At 45.2% G+C, this 18421-nt stretch overlaps 1 protein-coding gene across 1 annotated transcript in view; it reads left to right on the plus strand.

The window, feature by feature from the left end:
• Positions 1 to 2633: 2633 nt before the first annotated feature.
• Tbc1d4 (TBC1 domain family member 4) overlaps positions 2634 to 18421 on the plus strand; it is a 148862-nt gene continuing 133074 nt past the window's right edge. The window contains exon 1 of the mRNA XM_051195286.1: positions 2634 to 3310. Coding sequence (XP_051051243.1) covers positions 2813 to 3310 — 498 coding nt within the window. The 5' untranslated portion in view covers positions 2634 to 2812. The remainder of the gene's footprint in view (positions 3311 to 18421) is intronic.

Here is an 18421-nt window from a genome sequence, read left to right on the forward strand (position 1 = left end):
TTCAGTAATTATAAAACAAGTTATGATAAGTGTGTGTTAGTGAGCCCATTTTATTATGAGTATGTTTTCTGGCCAGCCCCAAATAACACACAGAGACGCTGTATTACTTATAAAGCTGTTGTCCTGGTACTAGTGTTTCTTATTGGCTAGCTCTGTCTTAAATATTAACCCATTTCTATTAATCTAATATTTCCATGTGGTCTTATCTTACCGGAGAGAGAGGCCAGCGTTCTGCTCTCTCCGTCCTCCATGTTGAATCCCTTCCTACCACTTCTCGCATCCTCCTTGTTCTCCATCAAATGTGTGCTAGTGAACCCATTTCATTTGACAGGCTAAGACAGGCTAATAAGGAAACAAACACACCCACAATCTCAATGGCCTGATAGGACAAACGTTTATTTTTTATGTGTGAGGAGCCTGTCTTGTCCCTGGCAGATTTTCCAGGACAGCTGTCATTAGAGTCGTGGCTCAGCATTCTGGTCCCTGATCATGCGGTGCCTCCATATAGGTGCATTCTTTTCACCATGGCCACTGGACAGTAAGAATGGCCATGTGGCCACTACTGTGCTTCCAATTAAATGCTTTTACTTCAGATATAACCCAAGCCCCTTCTATTCACATGTCTCTGTCAAAATGAGTCACACCACGTGGCTGTATTTAACTTCAGGAAGGCAGAGAGAACTATCTTGCCATGTAGTAATATTTATAAATGTGAGATAAACACAGAAATAAAGAAGGGCTTCAGAGCAGGAAGCAACCCCATGTAGCTTGTTATACATTTGAAGACAGTATCTCCGTTTTCCTGTCAATCGCTGAATGTTTATTCTCCGTTGCTTGGATTTATTAAACCAGCAGGAACTGGTATGATAATAATCCCCACACTGATTGATGTGGCCGGGCTGTAAGGCTTCTGTAATTGACTCACGCCCTTATTCCTTTCTTTCTCTTTCACAAGCCTCAGATGCGCAGCCCTGGGAAATGAGACCTGTGCAAGAAAGCTTCCACTAAGGTCTTGGGATGTCTCCGTCCATGTTCTCAGACATTTCATTGCTCCTTGAGGGTTTTGGTTGTATTTTACACAAAGGTTTTTTAGTGTTAAAATAAATGACTTAAACCAACCAATAACGTCTCAGTTCTGGAATTAGATGTTCATTAACAAGAGGATAGCTACATGGTGGCCCCAGAAATGTAGCAAATGTGACCCATGTTGACTCTGCATGAACAAGAAGCAAAATGACCATAGGATATTAGAGAAAGTAGGAACACCATTCAGTGTGCAGTACAAAAAACAAGAGAAAACTGTGTTCTCATTTTTCTTATAAGTACCTGGGAGAGAGTAAGCTGAAGGTGTCCCCTTTTGCTTTATTTTTTCTTTTACCCATTCCTTATCATCCAGTAAGGGTAGAAAGAGAGTAGGAGAGTTCTTCTAGGATGGTGATACATTCCTGTAACCCCAGGACTTGGAAAACCGAGGCAGGAAGATGATGTGTTCCAAGTCAACCTGTACTGTACACGAAGGAGACTTTGTCTTAAAATAGTAACGACAATAACAGCAAAACAAAATCAGTTTAATCTACTAAAACGGAAAAGAATTCTGCTTTAAAAATAGAATAATTAAATTATCCCTATAATGCTTTTTTTAAATAGGTATTCTCATACATAAAAGGGAGGAAATTTACCATAGTTCTGAAATGGGGATACACAAAGAAGTTCAACTTCTTCATATTTTAAGAACTTAGCTTCATTAAGAAACGGGAAGATTCACATCAAAGTGTTAAAGTTTAAAGTGAATATTACAATTAAACTATTTTGTCATAAAATTGTCATTGAAATCACAAGCAGTGCTCGAGAGTAGGAAAAAAGATGCAGAATATAGTAAAATTCAGACTTTAGACGGAGTAAAACAAGCAAATATTTCTTAAAAAGAAAAAGAAATCCCTGTGTCCCACTGAGAGTGGCCCCTCTCCAGGGGGCAGTAGAGTCTCCAGGAGAGGAGAGAGGCTGGGCTGGTCCGGGAAGTGCCCGCGCCAGGCTGGGTACGGCTGCCCCCAGGCGAGGTGAGGGGCGGAGGCAGGAGGAAGAGTCTGGGAGGCGACCTCAGATCGGCTGCAGCAGGCAAAGCTCTCCGCCGGCCGGATAGGAGGCAGGGCAGCAAGCAGCCGGCTTTAAAGTAGCGGCCTGGAAGGCAGGAAGGAAGAAACGAGGGAGGGACTGGAGCCCTGGAGGAGGAGCAGCGATCTGGGCTGCAGAGTCAGCGGCTGGTGGAGCTGCCCCCGAGAGGCCACGTTTGTTTTTGTTATTTTCCATTGGAATAGTTCTCTGGGACTGAGCGGGCCGCACCCCCGCGCCCCCGACCTTCCAGGTGACAGCCGGTCACCCTGCGAGCAGTCAGCTCCGCCCCGAGTCACCCCTTCCCGCCCACAGCCCCACTCTCCGCCCAGCCTTCTAGTGCCAGCGTCGGGCGAGCGCGGCGGCAGCCGCAGCGGGCTGCAGGAGCGGGAGCAAGAGACCGCGGCCGGCGTGGTCCCCGACCCCGGGGACGGGCGGCAGGAGGACAGGCGGGTCCGCAGGAGCGAGCTCCAGGAAGGAGGATGCGCGCCTGAGCCTCGGTCTCCCGCTAGTCCAGGGCGCTGCAGCCGGAGCCTCCAAGCCGCGCCCGGGAAAGTGTCGCATGGGGCAGGGCCGCTGAAGCGCGGACTTCAAGGGCTGCAGGCACCAAGGCAGGCGCGGGGGCCTGGGGCGACAGTTGGCAGTTTCCGCGGCGCCTGCACAGTGAGAGTTGGGGGCGCGGTGCCCTCGTTAGGCGCGAGTTATGGAGTCGCCTAGCTGCATTCAGGATGAGCCGTTCCCGCATCCTCTGGAGCCCGAGCCGGGCACCCTAGTGCAGCCAGGTGCCGCCAAGCTGGGTGACAAGCGCTTCCGGCTGTGGTACGTGGGAGGGTCGTGTTTGGATCGCAGGACCACGCTGCCCATGTTACCCTGGCTCATGGCCGAGATCCGCCGGCGCAGCCAGAAGCCAGAGGCGGGTGGCTGCGGGGCGCCCGCGGCCCGCGAGGTGCTCCTGGTGCTCAGCGCGCCCTTCCTGCGCTGCGTCCCCGCGCCGGGTGCCGGGGTCGGAGGGGCCGCTGGCTCAGGGACTGTGCAGCCCAACACCGGGGTGTTCATCTTCGAGCACAAGGCGCAGCACATCTCGCGATTCATCCACAACAGCCACGACCTCACCTACTTTGCCTACCTGATCAAGGCGCAGCCGGACGACCCCGAGTCGCAGATGGCCTGCCACGTTTTCCGAGCCACCGACCCTAACCAGGCAAGTCTCGGGCGCCAGGGGCGGGAGTAGAGAGCCTCTGGGACTGACCGGCAGGGACCCCTCTTGGATCTGTCTTGGATCTGGCTGCTGGCTCGCAACCACGTGGAGCGCTCGGGTGCCCCTGCCACTCTCGATCCGCATTTGGGATCTGGGAGTGGGAGGGAAAGCAATTGGCAGCTGGGTTAGCCTCGGGATCGGCTGGCAGAGAGGAAAGTAGACGCAGACTGAGTGGTTCTGGGACCTTGGAGGAGATGGCAGATGGGCTCAGGACTCAAGGAAAAGCGCGGGTCCTAGGAGGAACCTGGTGACCGACGCTGGCTTGCCAGGGTTTCGCCAAGGACTGCGTATGTGCAAGTGTGTGTTTATTAGAAGTGAGGGAGACACCCTCCCCCCCCCAATGTCTCAGTATTCATTTATATCATTTATACCTGTTTGGCTGGCAAGTCACGGTCACCAAAGCGTCTTCAGGTTGTCTGAGACTGGGCAGTGTGATTTCAAAGCAGAGTTTAGGGTTAGAGTTAGACCGGTCAGATTGTCAGGCGAGTATGATTCTGCGAATTTGAAGTCAGAAGACCTTTGCTGATGTTTACCCACCCACCCACGAAGACAATACGTTCCTATTCGAGTGACTTAAAAATTACTGTGACAAAACAGGTTTCAAATGTAATTTTTTTTTGTTTTGTTTGTTTTTCGAGACAGGGTTTCTCTGTGGCTTTGGAGCCTGTCCTGGACCAAGCTGGCCTCGAACTCACAGAGATCCGCCTGCCTCTGCCTGCTGGGATTAAAGGCGTGCGCCACCAACGCCTGGCTTCTAATGTAATTTTAAAATGTATTTTAAGCTTCTAGCTTAGTGTCCAATATTTCCTCAGAATTTACTATCTAGAAGTGTTCTGTTACTAAACGAAACCATGGCTTTCTTAATAAAACAGGTGCAGTTGTAGCTAACACAGTGATTCTTAGCCTGTGGGTTGTGACCCCTTTGGGGTCACCCATCACATATCCTGCATACCAGATATTTGCATTACAATTTATAACAGTTGCAAAATTACAGTTATGAGAAACAATGAAATAATTTTGTGGATGGGGGGTCACCACAACATGAAGAACTGTATCTTAGTGTGTCTTAGTGTGACGAAGGTTGAGAACCACTTGTTTTAACATAGGTAGGAAAAGTAGGAAACTTCAGTATGGTAACTGTGCCTTGGGAATCAGGCTTGGAAGTCTGGAAAGAAGAGTGTGTGTGTGCGGGTGTATCTCTGTGTGTGTATCTCTGTGGGTATGTACGTGTGTGTTCCAAGTCAACCTGTACTGTACACGAAGGAGACTTTGTCTTAAAATAGTAACGACAATAACAGAAAAACAAAATCAGTTTAATCTACTAAACGGATACTATGTGTATGTGTGTGCTTTGCAACATTAAAGTCCCCACCCTTGTACTTTTTTTTTTTAAATTGTGTTTTCAAAGTAATTTAGGTTTTTAGGGAAATCAGTGTTCACTAAATATAAATAAATAATAATAAAGTCTCAGGTTCTATCACGTGGTATCCTTCTGGTAGCTGGGAAATTAAGAATAGATGAGACAAACATCCTAAAACAAGTCCTTATTTCATTCTTATTCCATAGTTGAACTTTAATATTCATTTTTTAAAAATTTGACGGCAGCATTCTACAAAAGTCCTGTAACAAAACTGAAGTAAAAAGACAATTGTCTTCAGTTTCTTCATTATATTCTAAAAGAGAAAAATACCTTTTCGTTCATTCGTATTTTTATTTTTGCGTGTGTGCTTGTGCGTGCACACAGATATGTCCCTGAAGAGGCCAGAAGAGGGATTGGACTCCCCCCCCCCCCAGGAGTGTAGTTCCAGGAGACTGTGCAGGTACCGGGAACCAAACTCAAACTCTGGTCTTCCTGGAGAACAGGATGTGCTTTTGACCACCAGAAACCATGCCAGCCCCCAATTGATAAATGCCTTAAGCAGCCAGAAAAGGCAGTTAAGCTTTTTAAAAATTATTTCTTTTAATTTTCAGATTATGATTGCATCATTTCCCAGTCTCTTTCTTCCCATCAATCTCTCCCACATACCTTTCTTTTCCCCCTTTCAAATTCATTGCCCCTTTTTCATTGATAGTTTTTGCACATACTCATATATGTATGTACGTGTGAAATACAGCTTGCTCAGGCTGTGTAGTTATTAGTATGTAAGTTTCAGGGATGACCATTTGGTATTGGAAAACCACTTCCCTGGGGAAGACGATGTTTTGTACGCCCAGCCTTCCTTAGTGCCTGCAGTTCTCTGTGTAGGGTTGAGGCTTCCTGGTGGCAATTTTAATTTGTGTTCACTGTTATGCTTGCAACAGAATACTTCACTACAAATGACTTGAAATCCCCTTCCATGGGTGGCCCGTGAGGTGGGGTTCATGCTTATTTATTTAAACTCATTTCACAAATGAAATAGGAAAGTTCCTGAGATTATCACTATCTTTTGTTTTGTAATACATTGTTCTGGCTCTGGAAATAAGGAAGAATACATTAGTTTCCAAACTTTTAAGAGACTTGTGGTAGCTGGCCATGGTGGCACATACCTGTAATCCCAGCACTCCCAGAAACAGAGGCAGGTGGATCTGTGAGTGAGTTTGAGACCAGCTTGGTTTACAGAGTGAGTTCTAAGATAGCCAGAGCTGTTACACAGAGAACCCTGTCTCAAAAAACTAGAGAGGGAAAGAGAGAGAGAGAGAGAGACAGACAGACAGAGAGCTCTCAGCAGTGGTTACTGTGTCCCTTCTGGACACAGGATTTGCAGTCAATTACACGCATCCTTGGATTTACCTAGACCATATTAAGTGTTAAGGGCTGAGTGTGCTATTACTTTACAAATAAAATGTTTAGGCTAGTTTCTCTCACTTTATTTCAGAGAAGACAGTGAAAGCCACAAGGCTTTTTGATAAAAGAAAAGAAAAAAACCTTTTTTGTTTACTGTAATTTCTCAGATGAGTCCTTGGTATACATATGGATTCTAAAAAAAAAAAAAAAAGCCAGACGTGGTGGCACACATTTTTACTCCCAGAAGTTGGGAGGCAGAGGCGGGCGCTGTTTCTGAGTTTGATGGCAGCCTGGTCTACAGAGGGAGTTCCAGAACAGCCAGGGCTGCGCAGTAGAACCCTTTCTTGAAAACAACACAAAGCAAGGCATTTATATAAAAATATTACATAATTTCCCTCCCTCTTTCTTCCCTTCCACACCTCCTATGTCCTCCTTCCAACCTGTCCTATCATCCCTCCTCACTCCCTGGAACGTTTATGGCTTCTTTTTCTTTATTACTGTTATATACGTATGCATGAATGTAAATGTACTGCTCATCCAGTTTAGTGCTTCTTTTACTATGTGTGTGATTTCAGGGCTGACCACTTGCACTGGGTGACACTTGCATTGGTTAGAGGGCTCATCCCTGAGCAAGACTAATTCTCTTCTTGGCAGTTTTAATTCCCGGTTCTTTATGTAGGGAGGGGATTCCATGCGATTTCCCCTTTCTACCGTAGCTTTTTGTGGTTGTTGTGTTTTGCTTTTTGGGACAGGGTTTCACTGTGTAGCCCTGGATGTCCTGGAATTCTCTCTGTAGGCCAGGCTAGCCTCAAACTCACAGAGATTCGCCTGCCTCTTCCTCTCCAGTGCTGGGATTAAAGGCGTGTGCCATCACCACCCAGCCCCACCATAACATTTTTATTGCTATTATTGTTCAGGTCTTGTTTAGGGAGCAGCATTGTTGCAGTTTCATGTTGTTTTCTGTCATTCTAGTAACACAATCTCACAGCAGGAGTCTCGGTCTTCTGCCTCTTCCTACCCACTCACCCACGGTGTTCCTTGAGCTTTATTTAGTTGCAGGGTTTGTGTTGTAGACCCCACAGTCAGTTGTCCTCTGCGTTTTGACCGGTTGTGGTGTTCTGTAATAGTCTCTGTCTTCTTTGATGATGGTGAGAACTATAGGACAAGGTTATCTGTCAGGACAAGGATAAGTTGCAGGATGCAGTTAGGAATTTTGCTGGTCTAATAAAGTGGTCATACAGTAGGTTCCCCTTTAAGAACCACAGCCTTACCCTGGGTAGTTGGATGGTTATGATGTCACTCCGAAGTGTCCTTAAACGTAATTAGACACCTATTGATTACCACCAAAATATGTCACTGTTGCTCCTTCAGAGATTTCTTGTCTTGCCGGTCGTTACTATGGTTCATTGGTGTCACAGCTGGGTAGGGCAGTTTATTGCTTTCCTCTTTTAGCAGCTTGCACAGCACCTTCTGATATTATAGAAGGTAGACTGCACAGGGGAGGGAGAAAATTCCCCTCAGAGGATCTTTAATATGAAGGGTCAGATGTGGTCTCCATAGAGACCATCTCTGCTAAGAGTTAGTAGTTCCAAACTCCAGTGCCCCAGAAGAAGGCTGGGTGAGGACTGTGGGGTAACTGGATAGGGGGTGTCCCTTCTCAGTGTGTTACTCAGGGCTATCTGGAAGTGACAGGAATGAATGCAAGCTCAGTGTGAAACTTCTGCTTTCACAAGGAAGAGATGAAGTTGGAATCTTTAATATATATATATATATATGGATATATATATATATATATATTATTTATAAAATATAACCTCACATTTTAAAGCATTGGCAAACACTTTACACTTTAGGAACAGTCTTTGGGTCAAGCAGTGCACTAGAGTTTGGTTTTGGATATTTCCCATTTTCCATCAAATGTAAATATTTAGGACTTGGTGAATTCAGTCATTGACAGTGTTAGTTACATCTCCTTGTGAGCACCTGAGTTGGTGCAAATGACTCTTCAAGTGAGAACCACTGGGACAATTGTCCTTGCAGTATTTATAGCAAATATGCTCCAGCGCATGGCTGCCTTCAGCCAGACACACTGGCACTCAACACTTTTATCAACCATGAGCTTGCTTCATACAAAGCAGGGTTTGGAAGGTCCGGGTACCTTTGGAGGGTAAAGAAGATGTCCTGTTGTTAGTTTTGTACCAAGTTCTTTATTTGAAGTGGATACTTAAACTCCACGCTTCGGGAGCCTATTTGCTGCATTCATTGAGCAAAGTCTCCAAGGCAGCCTGGAGCAATGGGTGTGCAAACATCTCTAGTAGGCTTGCCTTGCTCTGTCTCCCAAGCCTGTCTGTTTTCTGACATGAGCCTGCCTTGAGGAGGACCATAAAATTAATCAAATTGGGATGGTTTTTATTGTGAAAGAGGGCACCATTAGCAAATTACTCAAGCATAACAAGTTATACACATCGACTGGGTAGGGCAGACTCGGATTCCCATCCTTGGCAGTGAACTATAGAATTTGTGTTCCCCTTGGGCCACTGATTTGGAGGCTTGTCTACCAGAAAGGCATGCTTTACAGAATATCCTCTCACATGTCTTTTCTGAGGGCGGATCTCCATGTGATCACAGACACGGGAGTGCTGAGCTGATAGCTTGGGTCTGTTGTGAGGAGTTGCCATGGTGATGTGCTGTGGTTTCATACCTCTTCTTGGGTTAGAGTTAAGGATGTGTGTCAGGAGAAGCACTCAGCTGGAAAGACTTGATGTGCACAGGCCTTCCAGGTGCAAAGAGAGGTGAGAAGGAGGCTAAGAGTAGGTTGTGTTGTGTCCAGTGGTCCCCATCTAGGCAAGCCTGTGGAGTGTGATGTGGATGGAGTGCCAGCTTCAGCCCAGCTTGGGTACTTGAACAAGAAAGGGACTTACCTGAAGAAACTCTTTACAAATCCCATGGCTGTAAATTGAAGTGTAGGATGCCTCATTCTTATGAGCTAGGGTAAGTCACTGGCAGATCTCTTGAGTTAGAGGACAGCCTGGTCTAAAGGGCAAGTTGAAGGACAGCCAAGCTTCGCCAGTGAAGGTGAAAAACAGAACACAGGTGAAGATGTAATTGAATGAGGAAGCCACGTTCCAGCCCCGGAAAGCAGCAGAACTTAGTAGCTTTGGTCATGTGGTTCTGGAGCTTAGGATAGAAGAAAGGGCCTATGGAATTTGCCCCCAACACTAAGGAAGGCCTCTAAGGCCAGGCATGTGTCAGGGGTGTTCCTGGATGGAGGAGACCATTGCATGAAGTTGTGAAGTTGAAGCCTAGATTGCCTTGGAGATCCCAAGATGTTGGAGATGCCAGAGTCATGGGACACCCGCCAAAAGAGTTATCAGGGAGCTGAACCAGCCCAAGAGAGAGAGGTGTGTTCAGTCAACAGAGCTGAAAGGAGTTGCCGATCTGAAGAGCGCTTTGACATCAAGCATGGAGATGCATAGTTTGGAGTCTGCCCAGCTGGTTTTCAATCTTGTTTTGGTCCAGCATTTCCTTACTGTGCCCCCTTTCCTGCGTTTTGGAACAGTAATGCATATCCTGTGCTGTAGTGGCATCTTGTTTTGCAGGTGTACTTGTGGTGGTGGCCACATTCTAGAGGTGTGGCTTCAGGTGTGCAGACATGACCCCATATAGGGGGTTGGCTCAATCTACAATGATCACAGTTGGTTTTGAACTCCTGGGCTCAAGTGATCCTCCTTACAGAAATAAAAATTATCAACAAATAGTTCTGATCAGTACATTTGGAAAATAATTGACACATAATGGTTCTGTTGGAAACTCTGATAGAAATATAAATTTATACTTGTTAATTTTAATAAACAGAATGTAAACATGACAAAGTCAGATTCATCTTTGTCTTTTTTTTTTTTTTTTTTTTTTTTTTTTTTTTAAGCATGTAATCTAAGTTAACTTTCCTCTTGCTTCTCTTACTTTTAACTTCCTACCCCTTCCTCCCAAGTGCTGGGATTATAGGTGTGAGCCTCCAGTGGGGATCGAACTCAGGGCTTCAAGCATGCTAGGCTTGCTGAGATGCATCCCCAGGCAATTCTTCTACCAACTGAGATGTATCCCCCAATTCTTAAACCCATCTTAATCCAAGGAAACATTTATGAAAGAAGCTTAAACTTTTCATTATCCTGTCTCCACAGGAAAAGTTTGCTGACCTTTGCTCTTAGACAGTCTTATAAAAGAGAAGTAATTTTAAAATCTCTGTTTTATAGAAGTGAAAATGAGACTCAAATGCTTGTACACATGGTGACTCGAGGTTTACATCCAGTGTCGTCTTCAATCATCCCCCACTTTGCTTTCTTTACATTTATTTTTATTTTTATGCATATGAGTGTTTTGTAGGAATGTATGTATGTGTACCCCATGTATATCTGGCATTCTCAGAGGTCAGATGAAGGCATAGGATCTCTTGGAACTGGAGTTACAGATCGTTATGAGCCACGCTATGGGTGTTGGGAAATGAACCCAGGTCCTCTGCAAGAGCAACATGCTAGGACATCTCTGCAGCTCCTCCATTTGATTTTTTTTTTTTTAAAGGTGGGATCTCCTAACTGCAGCTCACCAATATAGGTAGACTGGCTGGTCCCAACCTCAAGGATTCTCCTGTTTCCCCCTCCCTGGATCTGGGATTACAGGCTCATGTCACTAGCTTTTTAACTTGGGTGTTCAGGACTGGACTCAGGTTCTTGTGTTTCATGGAAGGCACTTTACCAGCGAGCCATCTCCCCCCGTCCTACTTAAATTATTTCTTAATGCGCTCACATCTCTTTAATCACTATCACCTCAGATTTGATGGAACAACTGTGATCTATTGCTGAGTCTTTGTCTTTGCTATTGTTCCTGCTCAACTCTTACCCTTCCATCAATATTCTTCCATGAAGCTATAAGGATTGGTCCTTTCAAAACACAAGCCAGGCCCCCTTTGAACTCAGGACACATGCACATTCTTTGGTGTACGCCTTGGCTGACTGAGCTGTGTCATAGACTCTCACTCATATGCATACTCCCTAATTCGGAGACTCAAACAGGCTGTCCTGTTCAAAACAAGTCCGGTTTCTAGATAATTTCAAAGCTTGTGCATGCTTCCTATTTTTTTTTGCTGGCTTAGCGCCCCACAACTTCAGTTTTCTGCTTAAATGACAGATGTCACTTCCCCGTATTGGGGTCCATTGCCTCTCTAGCTGTAGGTTGGTACCTTAGTTTATTACTCCTGTGCCAGGAGTTTGTTTTCCTTCCAATGGCTAAACATTGTTTTGGTTGGTTGTGCACATGCACACATGTGCACGCATGCATCTATCCCCACCTGTGGAATGCAAGCTCCGTGCTGGGAGCTCCTGTTTGTGCATGGTTGTATGACCAGGAGGAACTTAGTTCAGGAGGAGATCATTCCAGTCCACTGACATAAGATGAGTTTGAACTGGTCCTCAGGAATTTAGATTGACAGCTAGATGCAGGCCACCAGGAAGAGTACCTGTGTGGTCCTAAATCCCTCCTTGCCATTAGTTATTATCATCTAACACGTGTCAGTTGTCATGTGTTTGTACAATAGTATTTTCCCACATGGATACTTATAATTTTAGAGAAATTATACAGCATGCAGTGTTAAATGGGATTATGAAACATGTTTTTAAATGGAAAGTTAAAAAAATATTCTTGAGACAGGGTCTAACTATGTAGCCCAGTCTGGCTTTAAACTTGTAATTCTCCTGCATCCTAGGGTTGTAAGCGTGGGCCAATCACATCTCAAACAAGTAACTTAAGTACTTTCTGAAATATTTTGTAGGCTAAATGTAAAAGGCTTTCTTCTTCCTTTTCCTCCTTGTCTCTTCCTTAAAGCGTCTTGGTGATCATATGCTTGTATAAGCACAGCCTTTTCCTCTAAGGCCATCCTCTCCATGAAGGGCATTGTCTCTTTTTACTCACTCCTGCATTTCATCAGCACTTGGTCTCTTGCAGGGGCAAGAGATTCTGTCATATAATGGATTCTGTATTAGTCACACTTTTGCTGTCATGATTACATATTGGAGAAGATCACCGTAAAGAGCAAGGAGTAATTTTGGGTCACGGTTTCAGTCCATCATCAGATGGCCCGTTGCTTTAGGCCTGTGGGGAGGCAGGAGGGGCAAGCAGGAGGGATATGGTAGAGGAAAGTTGTTCACTTCATGGAGACCAGGAAGAAAGAGGAGGAACACGAAGAAGCCTGGGTTAAGTTGCTGGGAGTCTTTATCTGTCCCGCCTGCCGGCTCCCAAATCACGACACAGGGACTTATTAGTTATGAAAGCTCAGCCTATAGCTTAGGCTAGTTTCTAACTAGCTCTTATAACTTTTAACACATTTCTACTGATCTGTGCGCTGTCATGTGGCTCGTGATTATTCCACAACATTTCCCCCTTTTTGTCTAAGTAACGAAGGAAAGGTTTTAAACTCTAACATAGTAAAACTATACACTGGTGTCTAGTCAACACAACATCTTATTAAGGCAACAAAGTAAACACATTTCATAGCATGATTGCCTCTTTACTAGAGCTATTTCCTAGCACCACTGGGGTGGAGGGTAAACTCATAAGTCATTTCTTTTAAACAAAGTGTTTAGTGTGTGTGAGCACATGCACATGCACGTGCACATGGGAATGCATGCTAGGGAGTAAGTGTGGAAGACGGAGGACAACCTTTGGGGGTTCTGTCCTTTTGCCACATGTGCTCTGGGGATCACATCCAGTTCATTAGGCCTGATGGCAGGCAGGCGCTTCACCTACCGAGTTTAGTGCATGCTCTTCAGCAGGAGAGCCGATTTCTGTTGGTATTGGATTTGAGGCACAGGACTTTAGTTGTTTATTTAGGAACCAGTTTTTCTGCTTGTGATTGTTCCCCCCCCCCCCCCCCCCCGAGAATAGAATTGATTTTGAGAGTTAGCATATGTTTGCCAAGTAAGATTTTTAGCTGTTCCTGTTTTCCAGGTGGTTTTCTTAAAAAGCTGTGCTGTTTGTCATGAAATCGAGTTACAGCACAATGCTTTGCATGTGTCTATATCCACCTAATTCATGTGGAGACACCAACTTTGTTGGTTTATTTACATATTGTTAATTTGGGGTTGGGGGATGGCTCATTCAGTGAAGGTGCTTTCAGACATGAGTCTGATTGCTCAGATCCCAGGTTTAAAAGCTGGGGGTGTATGGTAGAACATAATCCCAGGGCTCGGAAGTGCAGATAGGCAAATCTCTGGGGCTTGCTGGCCAGCCAGCTTTGCCAAATAGAGTTCAGGGCCAGTGAGAGATCTTATCTGAGCAAAACAGGCTCGGTGGGGAAGGACATCTGAGGTTGACCTCTGGCCTTTACATGTACATTCGTACCTTCCTGCACACATGAAGCTCTCTCTTTCTCCCTCTCCATTGATTTAAAAGACATCATATTTTCTTCTTGATGCTCTTCAGACTTACATTGCAGTTGTTTCGTGCTTTTGCTTCTTGGTCTTAATGAATAAAATACTCGTTGTGTAAAGCAGAGGGTAAATACAGAAAACAACACCCAACAGCTTTTACTGCTTTGAGTATATTCCTAATGATCGGCCTCAGACTGAATTAACCCAGGTTGAGCTTTCATCTGCTGTTTGGTTGTGAGGTCAAGGACAAGAGGAATTACTGTTACTGGATGGCACACAAGTCTCTAACCAGAGAAGCAAGAGCAGACGTAGAACATTGGTGTTCTGGACTCACCCTTCTGTTGGAAGTCATGTAACACGGTGGGTCCTTTGGTTATGGAAGTAGTACTTTCCTAGTTGGTCCTTTGTTCATTACCTTATTCGTTCATGAACTCATTCCCTCAGTCCTTCAACCTTGTGTATTCATGCATTTTTGATGTTGTCCAGGATTGTTATGTGAGTGATGGTGTGTTGAACACGGATACTGAGACAAAATGAACGTGAGCCCTATTGCGTGTATCTGAGGGTTTTTTGAATGAGATAACCTAAGCAAACAAACAACAGCAGAGCACACCTATTGCTTTCTGTAGCAGCCGAGTGCTTTGGCTTTGGGGGGACTAGCTGCTGGGATTCTCAGCTTAACCCCCTGTGGCCCTGTGAAAGTTCCTTCACTGTTCTGCACCTCCATGTCCTTGTTTGCAATGTGGAGTCAGTAAAATAGGCCAGCCTCAGAAGGTCATTGTGAATGCTAAGGGGGTCCACTCATAGAAAGCATTTACGTTTGTAAGATGCATACCCAGAAATGCCGACTTTGAAATAGTGACCAGGGCTATGAAGGAAGAGAAGACGGTGTGAAAGAATGAAGAGGAGACAACCCAGCGTTGCTCAGTGGGCACATCCAGCTCTCCTTTCCTAAAACTCGTAACTTTAAAAACTGGCTGTCTCTCTGGTATCACTCACTCACCCACACACTTTAGTAAAGCCAGTTCCTTCCCAGCTCCAATGTGAGAATTCCAGCGGCGTCCTCTCTCGTGTGCAGGGATGTGTCCCAGTGGAGGTCTAAACCCAAGGATGACCCACGGAGCACCGTGGATGCTAAGCTTTTTCCTGTTCGGCATACTGAATTCCATGCCTTGTAAGAACGTAATTAAGTTCTTGTGTGTCGTGGCCATAACATTTCCATTTGAGAAACAACAGGAAGGCTGGCACACATTTCTTTTTCCCTTGTCACAATTTCAGGACTCACTCTTAACAGGGTTTTTTTGTTTTGTCTTGTTTTTACAAGTTGAGTATATGCCTTTTCCCCCATGTTCCTGCTGGGTTGAGAATTTCAGCTTTTCATTCATATGGCCTCTCTTTGGCACAACCAATTTGGCGGCATCACTCCGCCAATGTTGATAAAGACTCTTTGACCACAAGCATCGCAATAGTTTATCTAATAACCAAACAAGCACCCAAAGTGCGGGGTACCGAATACAGGGTAGGTACGTTGGCCAAGGGGGCAGACTTGTGACAACTTGAGATTTTATGACCCTACTCAGAAGGGCATGCGACTGAAATCTTAGGACTTGTTTGTAGACTAAGTATATGTGTCGGACTGTGTGGCAGGGTATGGGTAAGTGAAACTGAAAACCAGAAGGGGCCACCATACCATGCCATGAATGTATTCAGGAAACCAGGTTCAAGCCAGGTTATGAATACGCACGAGAGATCTAGTGATTCCAGGGAAAGCACCACAGCTTGCGACTGTGAAGGAATAGGGGCTTGTGGGAAAGGTTTTCCTGGAAGTGGTAGCCCTTACTCCATGGAGCTAACAGTTTTCTTAGTGGGACAAACTAAGCAAGCAAAGGGCAACAAATCCACTTTGTGAAGCTGCTGGGTGCTGGGACTCTCGGCCCGACCACGGCGTGAAGACGAGGGTACTGCAGGCAGTGGAGGGAACTGAACTCCAGGCCCAGCCAAGCAAACCTGCCTGGACTTTGCTTCAGTTTATTTGAGTAGAGTTGGTTTCCCGCTGTCTGGCTGAAAGCAAGATGTGGGCGAGAGGAGGAGGCCTTTTGTGGGGATGTCTGTTGAGGGTCCCTTCCAGGTTCGCTGAGTTTCCAGGGCTGGGCAGAGCCCATGCCATTTACAGGGAGGAGACTCCATGGGGGATGGAGGAGAAACAGGTTTTAGAGGCAAAAATGCAGGCTTTCCTTGTTAAACTGAGACAGCTCCACACTGGCGGGAATGACAATGCTTTCCGATCTTAAACTCCCAGGAGAGAGACGACCTCACAGTAGTGAACTGTCAGGTTCAGACTCTTGGGTTGCAATTTTACTGTCACTGAGCCTGCTAGAACCAAAATATCCCCACAGAATGGGAAAGGTGCCGTTGGTGCTTTTCAACCAACTGCTCATGAGAACTTCATGGGACTTAAAGCATACATTACACGCAGACTAGATTCTCGGGCCTGTCTGTGGATACACTGAGCCAGAATTTTAGGGCTGGCCCTGGGAATCTAGCTAAAAACTGGCATGTGGTGAGCCCACGATCTCTATCACGCAGCAGGCAAAGGCACTTTCTACAAAGACAGACTACCCTACTTCTATCGCAGGACCCACTTGGGGGAAGGAGAAAACCAATTCCCACAAGTTGTTTTCTAAAGTCTGCACAGGAAAGGGTCAACTTAGCATTTGAATGCAGCCCGAATTTGGGGAAAACCACTGTATCTGGAGAGCCAAGACTCCCTGCTTTATAACCAGGAACCTGTAACCTAGGCCAGGAAACAACAAAGCTGTGGGATTTGCCACAGAATAGTTTCATATAAGTGCCATCAACAAGATCGTCCCTGTGCTCGTGCTCCTTTACACTTATCTAACCAAGTTGTTGTAGCTTTTCCCTACAGGGGTGGCAAATATGTCATCTCTCACTGTAGACCAATAATCAATATTGTGAGTGCATTAAGAGTTGTCAAAAATCTTGAATACTTGAATGGGCTTCTCATGCCTGTCACTTAAGCAGTAGTTAAAGTTAAAGTTGTTGCGTGAACATTGCTACCCGTGCTTTGACATAGAGAATGCCAATAAATAATACCAGTTGTCAGGCGGGGTCTGGAGAAGAAATTTGTCTCAGACACACAGAAGCAGTCAAGACCGGCACTCTGAGCAATGGAGAGGGGGGATGATTTGTGATATGGGCGAGTCCAAAGCTGAGCCAGTGCCCGAAATAGTGACACCATTCACGGAAGAAATTAATTCATGTAATTGACACTCTTTTGAGTGTGCATCGGCAGCCAACTGGTTCTCTCAAGGTGGTAAGGACTACCTTAATTTTGATGATGCTGTAGGTGTGTGTGTGTGTGTGTGTGTGTGTGTGTGTGTGTGTGAGAGAGAGAGAGAGAGAGAGAGAGGGAGGGGGGAGGGAGGTTTGACTCTGCTTTACGTCTTTTTCCCGTTCTTCCCTCCTTTTCTTTTCCTCCTTCTCTTCTTTCTTTTTCCCCTTCTACCTTTCTAGGTTGAGTATGAGTGAAGGGAGGGAGAAATATGAATTCAAGAATGAGGCAACATTAATTGTAAAAACTGAGCTCATTTATGACTTTTCATACTTGTATATTATACTTTAAATGTATTTAAAGTGTAATTATCCATTATCACTGTTCCCCTTCTTTCTAGTCCCCCTGCTACTCCCAAATACTTCACCCCTCTTAAGCCTGGATTCTGTATATCAGATAAAACAGACGTTTGCTTTTCTGAGTCTGGCTTGTTTTGCTTAACACGGTGACCTACAATTCCATTTATTTTCTTGGAAATGAAATAACTTCATTCTGGTTTTCCGGGTGAGTAGAACTCTGTGGTGTGAGTGTGCCACACTTGTGTTATCTTTCCTCGATGGGCATCTACGCTGGCGCCACAGCTTGCTATGGCACGTAGTGCCTCAGTCAACACGGATGTGCAGTTTTTCTGTGGTATGCTGACTTGGAGCCCTGTGGCTGTGTTCCCAGGAGGGGTATAGTTGGATCATATGGGAGTTCTATTTTTATGAGGAACCAAGGATGTAACATGTCAACTCTTCCATCGCAAAGTGATAGACTACCAAGTTACCGTGGGTTTCTGTTTGCCAGGAAGCAAGGTGTCAGCCACAGCGTTACTCTCATTGCTGATACTTTCTGGATATGATCGCGTGTTGAACCTCACAGCATTGAACACATTTCCTCTGGATCATTTGTGATCCAAAGACGAAACTGGCCTTGGTGCTCACAAATCAGTTGGCGTGAGAATAGTAATAATAATAATACAGATAATGCTGGCGTCAGCGTAGGGATTTTAGAAGTTAATTTTTGCTTGCGTATTAACAAGAGCCGTGAAAACCTGTCAGGTTTTTAGTTACCTTTATCACTGCCTTTGTCGTCACCCTCACAGCCCTAGCAAGTATTGGCGAGGACTAATCAAATGTAAGATTAGCAAGCTGGCAGCCAGGGCTTTAATTGATTTCTGCGCAGACAGACACCGGAGAGGCATTAACTCATGACGGTAATGAAGGAAGATGGGGGAGAAAAGACACATTGTTGTTGGGCTTCTCCCTATTCCAACAGACCAGCACCTAACTGGTCTCAAGGAATGCAGATCTTAGTGTCTGGTTCAGGAACGTAGGGACAAGTAATAAATAATTAAAATTTAAGCTTTTTGTAGAGTTACATTTTAAATGAACCTCTTAATCTGACTTTAAAGTATGGGGTTCAATGATTAAGAAATTTTAATGGAAGTGCTCCCCTGCCCATCATTTTCAATATTTTAGAAAGAATGTGGCATTTATGGGTTCAATCAAGTTAAGAAGTTCTATTAGTGGCAT

This window comes from Phodopus roborovskii, unplaced genomic scaffold (genome assembly GCF_943737965.1).
Source record: "Phodopus roborovskii unplaced genomic scaffold, PHOROB, whole genome shotgun sequence".
In the NCBI taxonomy this organism is placed as follows: domain Eukaryota; kingdom Metazoa; phylum Chordata; class Mammalia; order Rodentia; family Cricetidae; genus Phodopus; species Phodopus roborovskii.